This window comes from Typopeltis vanoorti, chromosome 9 (assembly GCF_054136105.1).
Source record: "Typopeltis vanoorti isolate ZY-2024b chromosome 9, IOZ_Tvanoo_1.0, whole genome shotgun sequence".
Lineage (NCBI taxonomy): Eukaryota > Metazoa > Arthropoda > Arachnida > Uropygi > Thelyphonidae > Typopeltis > Typopeltis vanoorti.
In genome coordinates, this window is record NC_143557.1 from 79793831 (window position 1) to 79809785 (window position 15955).

Below are 15955 nucleotides of genomic sequence, written 5' to 3' on the forward strand. Positions count from 1 at the left end.
TGATATTATTATGTGTGAATAATCCTATTAAATAATTGCTTGTAAATGAGGTAGAAAGCAAACAAAAACCTACCATGCTTGTTACTACCAAAAACTTAAATCTGGCCTTTCCCGTTACATAACTTGCTGAGCCATCTGGACACCAGATGGCTCAGCAAGTTATGTAAAGTTATGCCTGGCCTTTTTTTGCCCCCCACTAATTTTACATAATGGTAAAATTAGTGGGGGGCAAAATGGTTCCAGATTTAATTCTTGTGATCAGGAATGTAACTATACAAGATATGATTTCCTTAATTGCTATCTTTTATTTATTTATTTTTTTTTTCTTTTCTTAGGTCCATCTCGAAAGCGAAGAGAGGTAGGGCTGTGTGACTGCAGCTGTGCTTGTTGAAGAACCCAGTTTATTTTTTAAAGCATTTCAGTAAATTTGTCCTTCTTTCTATGAAATTTGGTCTTATGAGAAATTTTTATTCATCCACAGATTTAAATATGCACAAGTTCCACATTCAGTCCTACTCTTGTAATAAGTGCAATTCTTTCATTATATATGGAAGAAAAAAAAAAGATTTTTTTCCACAGGGCACCAATATAAATGTATAAGCTCATGTATACCAGAAGTTGGACAAAAGCAATATAATTAAAACATTGATGGATCATTTTGCTACCATGCAATAGCAAATTAATAAATATAACATTCAATCTTTCATATCGTTTGAAGTTCCTAATAAAGTTTGACTAGATTAAACTCTGACAGCAGCAACTCTTGCACTGCTGTGGATATACTTTTCTGAAGGAAGATTAACATCATTAAGAGTAGTTTATAGGTCAGTTTTTATCTTGGATGCTCAAGTAATTGTCAATTTTCATCCTGTCTTGTTGCATCACCAAGAGATCTTGTCCATTCAAGTTACTGTAGAACAGTAGAGACTAGAGTAAATGTCAAACCTTGCAAGCCATATGCTTCTTTTGAGATTTTAATCTAATCTATGTTTCTTTTGATACAAAGTAAATGAAATGCAAACTACAGTCTTTCACACTGCAGTTAGATAATTTTTTGTTTTCAATTAGAAGGAAGTGTCAGTAATATAAATGAACAGTTGTACTATTTTCAAAAGGCATTTTTGGAGTCAACATTAAAAATGCTAACAATCGTCAGATTTTGTTTGAACAGACTACAAAATTATCCAGTAAGTTTAACAATGATTACAGTACATTTCAAAAATTTAAAAGAAAAAAAAAGCTTATTAAACTAGTGGTTGCCTGAAGTTAGTGAAATTATATCCTGCTTGAAAAAAGATTGATTATGCATATTAGAATTCACTTGGTATAACCACTTAGTAAAGTATTAAAGTCAGGAAGAAAAAAGGTAATAAATTTTTTTTTTTTAAATTACCAAAAAAGCTTTGGAATACCAATCCCTTACAAATTCATCACTGAATATAATTCCCTATGTTGACATGCTAGTATATCAGTAGTAGTTAACTGTGGGAATGAAGTGTGGTATGCATATCACATCTGCATATACATATCACATATCCCCAGGGATATGTGATATGTCTTTTTGGGGGGTGGGGAGAGCACAAAGTATTTTCTTAAAATTGTGATTGCTTTACATCATATTTTTTTTTTGTCGTAAATAAATGTAGGTTCTTTTTGACATGGAGACAATCTATCGCTAAAGATAACAAATATAGAACTGGATTTCACTACAGAAACAATTTCATAATTTTTGTTTCTACTGTATGTATATCAGATTTGTATAACTAAAATTGTATTTAATTATTAAAAAGGCATTTCATATGTTTGTAATTTATTATAACACAAATATTAAAATAAAAGAATGAAATATAACTTCCCTCAACTAAAATTTCAGAAGAGGTACATAGATAATGAAAGTTTGGGAAACACTAGCCTATGACAAGCATAATGTGTAGCTTGAAGAATGGCTTGTGATAAAGTGTATAACTATCAGAATTAAAACAGATTTGATTTCAAAACAAATATAAACGTTTCATACCTAATGTTACAGTTTGAGTAAAAAACATAGAATATATGTAGAAATGTAATTGGGTACTGACCAGCATTTTTATGTTGAATTTGGGCATTGACATATTTATTTTACTTGTGTACAAGATTTGCAGTTTTAGTGTTGTATAGCTTAATTTATGGTATGTTTATTATTATTACAGATGAGAATTTATGTGACTTTTAGTGATGAACAAATTGTTGAGGGGATGAGGGTCAAGGGATTATAAGGAAAAAAATATGAGATCAAAATGAAGGAACAGAAGAGCATTTCAAAATGAAAGGAGGGTGTAATCAAAATGATAAAAACTGTTATCAAATAGCCTCTCATCCCTAATAAAATAATATTTATTTACAGTTGAGACTCCCACTTTCATTTAACTTTTAAATACTGAGGAAAATTTTATACAAATTGTATTACCACCTGCTTGTGTGAGACCACTACCTTGCCTATTAAAGCAAGTTTGAGTTTTCTTCACCATCTTTCATCACCAGTGTATTTCCTGAACTTCAATTATCTATTATTAACCATGATCCCAAAAATCTCTTACTGTCTCTACTTCCTGAAATATAGTTATAACTATAATATTATGCCATCCTCCATTTCTGCATCCAAAGTAAATGTATAACATTGTATTAAGATGCATTAAATTGCCCACTAACCTGTTCATCTTGCTATAGTCAACCTTCCTTGAAGAACCTCTACATCAGCTTGACTATTAATAATTTTCTTCAACTTTACATTAATATCAGTAATATACAGGTAACATAACAGTTGATCCAAGAAAAAAAAAAAGTCCTGCAGCATGTCATCTTCCTCTTTGAACTTTTTAATTTAACTCTCTTATTAATCAAATAGACAGTCCACAATCTAACAGGCTGATTATTTTTAATTTAAATACCAATTTTCTATGTAGCAATCAGTCAGATGCCTTTGAAAAATCTGGAAGTATTACTGTATAGCACTCCTTTATCAGCTGCTGCTCTCATCTTATTATAAAATGCAACTAGATTGCTTAAACAAAATCTCTCTCATTAAGATACTGAAAAGTACAGTTTGATATGATCATTTTAAACATTATGTAATTCTATTTGCAGGACTTTACTTAAACAACAAAGTCCAGAGCACAATTAATTTTCTAACATATTCTCACAGAATAGTGTGGTATGATCTCAAGCTTACCAGCTAGCAATTAACAATTTGATGGTGAATAGTATCTGTTGGGTTCCATTCCATCTAAGCATGGATGTTTGTGAAAGTTTTTAGGTGGCAGATAATTTTCATTGCCTGGTTTGAGATTTCCACCCTGAATACTGGCAACCTGAAGTGGCTTGAAAAATAATTTATTTGATCTCTAGAGTAGGATTTCTAGATTAACTAGCCTACCTGTGATATCAGATGTACAAAGGCTTAGAACCTTTCTTGGATAGGCTTCATATAAAAATCTATTACCACTACCAAATCTAGAATATTTAAAATTCCAAACACCCATTAACTCAGCCATTTCCAGTCCCTCCACCTCCTCCCTACCCCACCTGGTTCATTAACATGTTCATTTAATTCAGTCATTAAATACATGCATGAAGTTGATAAAATACAAGCTAATGTTAACACATTCATGCCAGAATGTCTTGAGTTGTATTTTGCAATAAACAACATGAGAAACATTCTGACAGGAACAGGCTAATAGCTTGTATGGTATCTTCATACAATTCTTCACACTTTTCTTAACCTATGCCTCTTCCAGTTCTTAATTTCAATAGTTCATTTAATACCTGTTTCCTTACTCTAGATATACAATTTATGAAATGGCATCTTCAAATTCAATTGGGCATATATTTTCAAAAGTATGTAACTCTCTATAAACTCTTCACATGTAAAAATAAGGATGTCATTTTGTCTCTTTACAAGGCCTTGATAAGATCTCACTTGGACTATTGTACTCAGATCTGGTCTCCTGGTTTCCATTGTCATTGTGATACAGTGGAGAGAGAGTGTTAAAAATGATATCAGGTTTGTGGAACACTGATTATGGAGACAGATTGAGAATTTGTAGACTGCAGACACTAGCAAACAGGAGAAAGAGAGGTGATATGATTGATGCTTGCAAACTTCTGAAAGGATCATACAGGATTTCAATTGATGGAATTTTTCAATGTATGGCAGTGAGGAAAGGACAAGAGGGCATTCTTGGAAGCAGGATTGAATGCCGCTAAGAAGGGGAGGGGCTAGATTTTTCTCTCACAGGGTGGTGCATGAATAGAATGATTGCCAGTGGATGATGTTGCAAGCAGTGTGAATGAATTCAAGAATAAGTATGATAGCTAGTGCGTGTAGTATGTGGCCTCCCTCGATGAGTCCCTGACTCCCTGGAGGTCTATCTTAGTAATAATAATGAAAAGCATAAAAAAAATTTAAAAATTATCCAATCTTAATTTACATAAAGTTTTAAAATTTGTAAAAATTGCTCAAAAATTATTTCCAAGTCCAATAGTTGAACAAACAATTTGTGTCAAACATTTGTAGCGCTTCAAAAAGAATATCAATAGATTCCTTCTCTCTTTACCTGTGCCCACAAATGGCATCAATTTGCTATAGGTTCTGCAATTTCTGCATGAAAGTGATGTTAAAATAAACATTCCAAAATTTCAGATATGTGAATATAAAACAAATAATAAACAGAAGATTCTTTGTCCAACTTCTGTATATTAGATGATGTTCCATTTTACAGCAATTTAATTTTGCATAGTTTACAAAGTTTAATGTTGAGACTCTTATTTATAAAGAAACAATTGCTTCCTTTTCCAATTTTCCATCATTGTAAAATCAAATTAAACTTTTAAAAAATATTTCAAGCAAATCTTATTGCATTTTTATAGTAACAGTGTTTTATAATATTGTATATATTTTATAATAGTAATGTATTCTTATATCATTAGTCTAATAGACTATGCGAAGTTTTCAATTTACAAAAAGATGATGCAAAAATAAAATAGAGGATAAAAATAACAATTTTGCAGACTATTTTTAAAAAATTTAAAGATTTGAAAATAAGGAAATTTATTTGTTAGCTTATTATACTGTAATTTCATCAGTAATTTGCTTTCATAGAATTATTACTACATTAATGAGTTTATATATATATAACTACTTTTTGTGTGTACATATTAAGAATAAAGCATGTCAGTATTTTATTTATAATAATCCACTATGTTTTCAATGACTACTTGCTGCAATTATAGAGAAATGATTGCAGTGCTTGAATAAAGAATCTAATGATGGAAATGTGTTGCAAAAATATTAAATCGGGAATTATTGCATATGTAGGCCAAGAATCTGCAAAGGAGGAGAGGTAGAAAGAAATTTACACCATCTACCCATGAAAACCCTTAGAAGAGGCTAAAAATTTTGAAACAAGATGCAGGACTAGTTTAAAGAGTAGTTTTTTTTTTTTTGTTTTGTGTATGTAAATAGGTTAAGTGATGAGTTCATCTTTTATAATTTCAACCTTCAATAGCCCAATGAACTTGAGGTAGTCTAAAGTGCTCCTCTAGCCAAATATGAAGACATTTAATGTACAACTACAGTATGAATTAAAATATTGGTTATCTTAATAAAAAATTGGTTATCAATCAGGACAGATGTTTGGATCAGAACACAAACAGTGACCAGACCACACGAATCGTAGGAATCGCTGAGGTCATCCCATTTGATGCCACTGAAGCCAGAGGACAGCAGCTGAGATTGGCTGGCTGAAACTGATTTGTAGAAAAGGAAATGAAGACAAGCTAAATTTATATACTCAGTCAGAGGTTAATTTTGCATTTTCTAACACATTTTTTAACCATTAATTAAAGTTTTTCTCAATTTTTTTTTCTAAAATATAATTTTCTTTACTTTTCATGCTACATTTTCCATTCTAATACACAAGCTACATTAACCAAAAGTTTTTCAGTTCCCTTATTCTTGAAGATGTTTCCCACACACATAGACCTTAATACTGTACACACAACAGAATACAGTAAAATACATTGGATTGTTGAAAGTATTTTTCACTTAGTTATACATTATATTAAATTAAAGATACCAAGAAATTATATTCTTGTTTAATCCTTTATCCAAGTGTAAGAAAACAAAGTTTGCACATGAGGTATCTTCATGACTAGGCTTCTTGTATATATAGAGGCTAGGGACTTCAAATTAATTGCCTTAGTATCTCATAATGCAAAACATACATCCTTTCAGGTGTGTATAATGCTATGCATTATGAGAAAGATCACTACCCAGGTTAGTTCAAGCCTTTATTGAGGTATGTTAAAGTGCAGGGATCTCCAAAAACTCAGTGATCTACAAGATCATTCTAAACCACACCGAGTGACTCTAAAGGATCACTACTAAACTCATCGCTCCTGACCTGAATCACTCCAGGACACTAAACTCAGCAGTGGCTTCACTTAAGAGGCACTTTACTCCCCAGGAAGCAAGCAAACAAAGACTAACATTAAAATATCATCAGAGTCAGATCCAGGAAAGATAACAAGGCTGAAGTAAGCAGAACTCATAATTTCCATATGCAAGTTGTGCAAAGTGTGTCATCTTATTATTAAAATACTCTGGATCAGAGATAGATGTTGAAAGTTTTTTTAACTTGGCTATACTATTATTATTATACTATAGTATAATAATAACACAAATTCACAAATTAAGGATGCCAAGAAATTATATTCTTGGTTTAACCCTTTATCCAAGCATAAGCAAACAAAGTTTGCATGTGAAGTATCTTCATGACTAGCAGTGATTACATTCAACACAAATTCATGCTACATTTTCTAGTCCAATACACAAGCTACATTAACCAATAGTTTTTCAGTTCCCTGGTTATTGAATATGTAAATGAAATGTGATGTGTGCTCCCCCCCCCAATCTGTATAGAAATCAGGATGCAGTTTTATTAATAGCCAAGTTCTTATTTATTAATTAAAACTCGCCTATTAATAAAATTGATCAGTCAACTGATCGCACTGATATGATGTCTAGCTACTCTGGTTACTAGCTCATAAACAGTCACACAGATGGTCTTATTTGGAGTACTGATGAAATACTAATTTGCTGATTGACCAGATACTGTGTGATTTACTACATAGCAAACCAATAGTTAACTAATAAAAAAACAAGCAAACATAATAAGCACATAAAAGCTGCTAATTGCTTCAAAATTCCTTTATTGTGTCCCACTACAGCTGAATAAACTATCAAGTGTAATCAACAGGAGATAATTTTTGATGTTACGTAAAGATATAATTTAACAATGTATATTCTTTATTTTCTCTTTATAACACACATTGTCACAAGTGCTTGCAGTTGTGACTAACATTTCACATTAATACCTGTATAAAAAATACATTACACACAACACCTTAGGTCATAATGACAAATGAAATATATATATATAGTTTTTTTTTTTTTTTTTGTGGGGGAGGGGGGGATGTCATCCAAATTCTTATGGTATAAAAATATTCTGTATTTGAAATAAATTCTATTATAACTAATTGTCACAGATTAAACCTGGATGCTTTAGTGAAACTACTTTTTCTGATCAAAACCATTTATAAATGATTTCAATTACACATTGATTTTCCAAAATCAGGTCAGTATATAAAATTCAATTATAAATTACTTTCAACATCACTGTGGATGAAATGTTAACAGAACATCCTAAACAATTTACAACTAACAGTATTTGCTCAGTTATCAGTGGTTATAATAAAATTACAACTTCCATCAAAAACATCTAGAAAACCTTGTAAAAGCTCTTTCAAGTAGTCTGATATACAATTTCAGATGAGCCTGCAACATCCTAGTTACTGCATTTTAAAATTAGTTTTCTTTCGTATAAACTGTCATTCTTAGCAGGCTGTTCTAATTGAACTGCCATCCAATTATTCTGAAATGTTCTGTATTATGAAATTTAAATATTTCAGTTAATTCAGTAGCCATGGAATGTAATCATATATCATTCTCAATACATCACTCTGAATACAATATGTATCTAATCTACACTGAATGATTTAACAACATAATTTCAGAGCTCTGACATCATATTCAATAGTATAAAGGGTGATATGATTATAATTAAATACTTTTGTTTAAATGACGGGTATCACTTAGTGATATATTTATTTACTAAGTTTTGCATATCAAAATATATGATTTTCAATTTCTTACTGTTTAAAAATTGCCTAAAAAAGATAAGTATAAAAATAGATCTGGTAGCTTGTATCACTAATATAAGATATGAATTTGATCATGCATACACAGTGCAAAATATCTAACTTATATTGGAAGAATTATTTTGAAATCCATAAGCCAAAAGATATTAAACATTTCACTTTGCAAACTGCTACAACTTGAATTGTTGTTCTAAATTCACCAAATTCTGCTATCTAACTTATTTGTTGGTTAATAAAGATGAGATATTAAAAGCTATGAACCACAGAACATTTGTAGATGCAGTACTCTCAATTATCTGGGTGTGAATTATTTGATTTTGAATATTATCTACATATAATTCTTTCTTCAATTTACTGAGAATTTGATTTATAAAACTTGTGCATTATAAATATATACATGTTTGGTTCATAAAAGCAGATACAGTTACACCCCGAGTTACATAAGTAATGCATTTTGTAAACCTTTACGTAACTCGAATTTTACCAAAATCGAATTTGTAAATTACATGCATACATTAAAATGTTCAATGGCTACTCATACCGTTGTCTTACATTAATTTTTTTGCCATTAATCAGATATTTTTCATTTTTGGTCACAGGCTTCTTGTCCTCATAGATGGCCTTGTAGCTAGACATATCAGAATAGATATGGTGGCTAACATTTTCGAACTACTCAGTGTTCGGATCCATCGATTCTAATTTTGCTAACGGCATGTCTATCAAGTTAAAAACCTTCCTTCAAGTGGTGAACGAAGTGGTTATTGAACCAGTCTCCGAACAGTGCACGTGTTACCCAAACCTTGGTGTTGGATTTCCAGATTACAGGCAGCATACTCGCGTCAATGTTCTTAAAGGCGCTCGGTCTCTGGGAATGGTACGCTGTAAGTGGTTTAAGTTTTAAGTGCCCTGAGATGTTGCTGCCAATCATAACAGTGATCCAATCTTTTGCTACCTTGAATCCAGGCATAGATTTTTCCTCTTTTGCAATAAATGTCCGTGTTGGCATCCTCTTCCAAAACAGAGCTGTTTCATTGACATTAAATATTTGCTCAGGCAAATATTCCCACCTCCTCAATTATTTCTGCCAGAAGTTCGGGAATTGCAGACCTTTGTTTTTTTAGATTTATTACCAGCGCATTTGGTTTTGAATTTCATTTTAAGGGTAAAAAAACAATGAAACTATCAGTGATAACAAGTCACTGAGCTAACCGCACGAGACATCTACTACTATACTGCAATAAGGCTGTCAAAGACACACCTGCACAAAGCCGCAAACGTGTTCATACGCGCTAGTAGATTTATTATGTAACTGCACATTTACATAAGTCGTGTTACGTAACTCGGGGTAACTGTATGTCCCTGTGTAACTCATCTCCTGGCATGCACCCATGGAGTGGAAACTGTGTGTGAAAAGGAGCACTCTCAGTCTATCCAGATAAAGGAGCGGTGATTGTATTTCTTAATTAAGAAATATATTGCAGTAATTTAGCGATGTAATTTTTGAAAGTGTACACCACAAAAAAATATCTGAAAGATGCAAGAACAAAGCATCAGAGTAAAAATTTCTACACTGAAAAATTTGAATAAGTAAGAGAAATCCGAATTCACAAAAGACTGATTACAGCCAGGTTCCTTCTAAATGAAAAAGCATGAAAAAGTCATCTTGTGAAGGCTAGATTTAGCCCTATGTCAATGGTTCAATCAAAGAGCGAAAGGAATATCTCTAGTCTAATAAAGCTATAATGACATGAGGAAACATTGTCGAGATTCATCTTTGCAATCGAGCAAAAACTGCACATTATCTGATTACATAATGTGTAAGAATATACAATAAAAGTAACTATAGTTAAAGTAAGTTAGATTTGTAAACACAACAAATGTAAAGTTTGGATTATTATGTACCCTTCTTCCTTCATTAGTTCTGATAATCGAAGAGTAGTGTATATAATAAATTTAGTTACACGGTTAACATTTTACTATTAAAATTCAATACATTTCTAATTCAAATGCTTCCTTTTTGATACTATCTACTCATAAGGACACCAGTTATATAGTCAATCCTGAATGTGCAAATATACATAACCATCCACCAAATCACTGTTTGTTGACAATACTGTCACAATTTTTGGTGTATTCTTACATTTCATTCCAGGATCAATTTTCATGCAGTACTTCAAAAGGCATAAAGCATCATTTCTTTATAATGCTTAACAATGGTTATCTAAGCTTATGAGGCACCCTTACATTTACAAAATTAGCACCACAGTTATAGGATTATTTAACACAGTAACTTAAATATGTAAAATTGTATAGAAAAATATAATTAAACCAAATAATTAAAATGGCAGAAACAATTATATACCTATTAAACTGACTTTTTTTTTTCATTTATCAAGTTGGTGCTAATTAGTTTTAAGCTTTTGAAAAAATAAAGCATTTATCCAAGCATGTTTTATCACTTTCATGCACAATGGAATTAATCAAGTAACTGGAAAAAAACAAAACTATGTTTAGAATGCCAGAATGAGGAACAAAATGAATGTAATTAAATACTAAAAATGCTATACTTCTAATTAATATAAAACACTGACAATATGTATTTTTGAATAATTCCCAATCCTAAAACATTTAATCTGATTTTCAAAGCTTAAGTTTTAAGAGTTTCTAGATTAAAACCAATTTGACTTTAGTGTAGCTATAAGTGTCCACACTGGAGTAACAAGAAAAAAATTTTCAGAGACTAATTTCTAAAAAAATTTTTTGATTTGTTTCTTGAAGTTTCTATAAATTCCTTGGTGTTGATGTTGCCAGAAAAGAAAAAATGCTGCTTATTTCCATCAGAAGTGGTAAACATCAAAAGAAGACAGAACACATGGGTTCTGTCTTCAGTGGATGGTTAGTTATATCAGTCTCCACTTGTTGAGTACTCATTAATTTGAAATTTTATTTAAATGAAGTATCATATTAAATAAGGCAATGTTTAAGCAGAATGATGATCAAATTATTAATCTGAACTGTAAATATTTGCAAATTAAAATGGCTATCAGTTCAATGTTAGTAAGTATAAAGTTATGCAATTTGGCATGATGAAATCTCCAACAAAATATTATATTAGAGGGGTTATGCTACAAAAAAACTGATGAGGCTAGGGATCTTGGCATAATGGTGGATAGGAATTTGAAATTCAAAAGGTGTATTTGCAAAAATTGCAAATATAACTCAGAAGATAATTGCCATGTTGAAGCAAACCTTGACATGTAAGGATAAGGAAATCATTTTTGCCTCTTTACAAGACCTTTATAAGACTGCATCTGGACTACTGTATGCAGATTTGGCTTCTTGGATTCCAAGGGGATAAAGAAGCTGTGGATAATGTGCAAACAAGTGCAACAAAGATAATATCAAGATTATGGAATTTAAATTACGAGGACAGATTGCGAGTCTGTGGACAACTATGATTGACAAGAGAAAGAGATGATATGATAGAGGTGTATATACTTTTGAATGGTTGTTATAGGATTGTCTGATGAAATTTTTCATTATATGGAAGATGGGGGAGAGAACATGGAGGCATCCATGGAAGTTAAATTTGTTTGAAGTAAAGAAAGGGGTAAGAGCTAGATTCTTCTCTCACAGAGCAGTGAATGAATCTGGTGTGAATGAGTTTAAGGGAAGGTATGACAGCTGGTTTGGGTGATGTATAGCCTCCTTCAATGAGGCCTTGACTCCCTGGAGGTCACAGACAATAATAATAATATTCAAATCTGTAATTGGAAGCCTAAGAACATTAAATGTGAAGCTCTTTTACAGCCATACAAAGAAATTTGACAATAAAAAGAAGCAGTAACAAAAATGTATTACTAAATAGAACCTCCACATGTTAAATACAGTGGTATCCAAGTCCAATAACAATTTTAATCCAAATGCAAGAATATATCAATAAACTTAAAAAAACAACAACATCCATATAAAATTAAACCATTAAAGATATTAGCAGGGCTTGATAAATGCTTGGCAACTTGCCCACAGCAGTAGATTTTGCTAGCTGGCGAGTACCTGCTGACTGAACAAAATAGAATATTTTTTATTTATTAAAAATTACTTATCCAACCACAATATAGCAGTATTAATAATTTTGTGGAATCCCTATTGACTTATTGGGACATATCATTAAAAATATGAGGGGGGGGGGACTTGGGCGAATAAATATTTTGCATGGCAAGTAGAGTTTTGCATAATTTGTCGAGCCCTGGATATAAGCATGCATTCCAGCATCCACAAATTGTGCATGTAATTATTCAAACATATCAGTTAGCTGATCACCCAATTGTTTCTTACTACTATTTAAGTTTTAATTTCTAGCACTGACATACATAATACCAGCCACTGAATTACAAACCTTTATGCAGATGTACGTAAACGTCACTTGTGCAGTGCATATGCAAAACACTTGGTCACGTGTGTGTCACCACGTGCTCTAGAAACTATTTAAGAATGCTGCTGATCAGTAATCATCATTAGTGTTGATCACAATGGGAAAAAACAGGATCTTTCAGAGTTCAATAAAGAGCTTATTTAGGGTGTCTGTCCGTCTGACTGGAGCCACAATTTTGAAAATGGCAGAACTGACTGGTTTCTCAAAAGGTGAGATAGCCTGGGTATTTAATCAGGGGAAAAATAACCATTTTGCTTGAGAGGTGTAATTATTGTCCTAAGACAGTCTTATCAGGAACGAGATCACCATAATCTCAGAATGATTGTATATATAAAAAGAACTTACTGTATGCAGCAATTGACTGAAGCATTTAATGAAGGCATATCTCACTGAACCATGCTATGCACAGGGAAACGAAGATGATCAATTTTAGCAGTTGCATGCCCAGTAACGCACTCAGGATTTAATCTTGGGGGGGGGGGGGGGGGGGGCAGTTGAGTAGACGAAGTGTATTCAACTCTGTCATAATTGAGTACACCGAGTCGAGCATGAAGTAAAAATCATTTACTTTATGCATTTTTGAGAATACACACTACGCATTGCATACGACCTATGACTGAGCATCTGAAATGATCGCTAATTCATAAGTAGTATAGAAATAGAAGACACGACACAACATAAATTAAAAAAATGAATTTTAATTAGGAAAAGATTTTTGGAAAATTTTCTAGTCCCCCCCTCCTTTTCTTTTCTTTTGGGGGTCTCATTGCTCCCCCTCTGGATGCACCACTGCACATGCCTATATGGAAACCACTGACTTCTGTGAAATTTCTAATACAGTAGCCAGTATGAGTACATTTGCAAACTTTTTCTTGTATGAAAATGAACTAATTTAAAACCAGAACACAATATCTCATTTTCAGTGCAATAAACAGCAATTTCATTATTTAGCAAATTGACGTACATTGTAGTAATCTACTTTTTTTTTTTTTTTTTTAATTGCAATATAGTTAAATTTTGACATCTTAATAAACTGGGGAATTCAGAATGTTATTTTTCTCTTTATGCATTTCTGCCAGTTTTCAAATGCATCCTCCAACATACAATTTTGAATATGAAAGACATAGTCTCTGATCACTTTTCACACTTGATATCTAGCCCCATGCTCAAAAAAAAAAAGGTTAAACATATTGCTTTAACACAGTGTTTCTCAACGTGGGGCATATGCCCCACGGGGGGGGGGGGGGGCAATTAGAAAATGTACATATTTATATTATACTTTTTCAGAATTTGGCTGACTATTATGCCGGAGGAGGGGGCATCAAAATCTTTGAGACGTTGAGGTGGGGCATGATCCAAAAAAGATTGAGAAACACTGCTTTAACAGAATCAACTGTATTAAAATGACTTTGCTAGAAGAGTTAAACTGGCACTATAAAAGGCGTTATCTGTGCTGGACTTTCTATACTCTGAATGACAAGTGGATGAAGCTCATTTCCATGTACCTTTATCTAGAAAGTATTTCATACAAAAAGGTACATAAGTTTCAACAAGGTTTACAAGAAGAAAAAAAAAATGCATCAATCTTTAATCATGGGTCATAGTTTGCATGATTTGCACACTTATCTAGTTTCTACTGTATAAGATAAAATAATTGAATTTTGATTGCATTATAATATCATAAAACAGGTAATCTTTTTTTTAAATCATTTACTGTTTAATCCATTTTTATTTTATATCCAAAAAATAGGTTTTTTAATTGGTTTTGATTTTTAATTATCCAAACGTGTGCTTATCCAGTTTTTATATATGTGATTAAGAAAATAATTTTTCTTCACAGGTAGCAATTTATAAATGCCATAAAAATAATGTTATTAAAAAACTATTTTTATCCATTTTTTATTATACACACACACACACACACACACACACACACATATATATATATACAAATTTTCAACACATTTCTGAATTTCTGAAGCATGCAGAACTGATTATCTTTCTTTTTAAAAATCCAGCACTATAACACAGATTTTATCTAGAGCAACTAGAGAAGAGAATATCCTTTATTTGCCAACCCCTAGCTGAGAAGTAATGCTAGCACTTAACTACATTGTATTTCATCTGAACCACCTTGCTTCTGGTTTATACTTCTCTACTTCACCACTCATGCTTTTGTGGCAACACAGCTTGTGCATCATCCATAAACAATCTTATAATATCCTTACAAAGTTTATAATATAAAAGGATTTTTGAATTTTCCTAGTCAAAAGATGTAAGCATACTTTTATTTTGCAAAAAGATGAAATACTGACAATCTGATATTTCCTATAAAAAGATTCTTAAAAATTCTATCCACAGTAAATTAAAAAAGCATCAACTTTTTTTTATTAGGTCTATTTTAATGAACATTCAGAAAATGAAAGATAGATCATTTAATTATGTTCTTTATGATTTTTTCCCAGCTGGTGGCAACACTATATATATATATATATATATATATATATTGCCAGTTATGGCATTCCAAACATCCCATTTCTTCACAGGTATGATTTTCATGGTCTTAGAATATCAACACAAGTGACATTTCTTAGTGAATGATCACTATATGAGGTTTGATGGACCCTCCCATCCTCTAGTGATAAAGTGTTTGTTGAACCAGGGTGGCTAGTGCATGTGTGTGGCTGGACACTGACATCAAATAGAAGCACTTCAGATTGCAAATTGATTTCTTTTTTTTTTTTTTGGGATAATAGCAAGTAAATACTGCAGCATGTTGCAAATATGATTTAGCATTGACAGTATGATCTACAGGCAGAAAATCAGTGAAAATGATTTCTCTGTTGTAGCAAAAGCATCAATTTTTTCTGCATCAATGATGCTAGCCTATTGTCTATTCACATCTGAGTCATTTACACACCAATTTTATTGTCTGACAAATATTTCTTGCCACATATAGCTGTCTGAGGTATCAGCAGGTTGTACATGGAGGAATAGTATCCCAAAGAGGAAGGTCACTAGTGGAGTGCCAAAGGGATCTATTTTGGGACCATTATTGTTTAACTTGTACATTAATGACATTGAGACTGGCTTAACTGGAGATGTGCAGCTATTTTCTGATGATGCAAAGTTGAGAAGGGCTATGAGAAGAGCAGATATTGTAGCCTTGCAGGAGGATCTGAATAAACTATGTGGGTGAGTAAGTGATTGGAGCTATCAGTTTAATATCACAAAGTTCAAGGTCTTGAAATTTCATAGGCAAGG

The 15955-nt window shown here is 32.0% G+C and overlaps 1 protein-coding gene across 2 annotated transcripts in view; it reads left to right on the forward strand.

Annotated features, from left to right (window-relative positions):
* LOC150103186 (uncharacterized) overlaps positions 1-2007 on the forward strand; it is a 50035-nt gene extending 48028 nt beyond the window's left edge. For both annotated transcript variants that reach the window (XM_090397770.1, XM_090397771.1), the window contains one exon: positions 336-2007. In XM_090397770.1, coding sequence (XP_090253896.1) covers positions 336-391 — 56 coding nt within the window. In that variant the 3' untranslated portion in view covers positions 392-2007. The remainder of the gene's footprint in view (positions 1-335) is intronic.
* The last annotated feature ends 13948 nt before the right edge of the window (positions 2008-15955 follow it).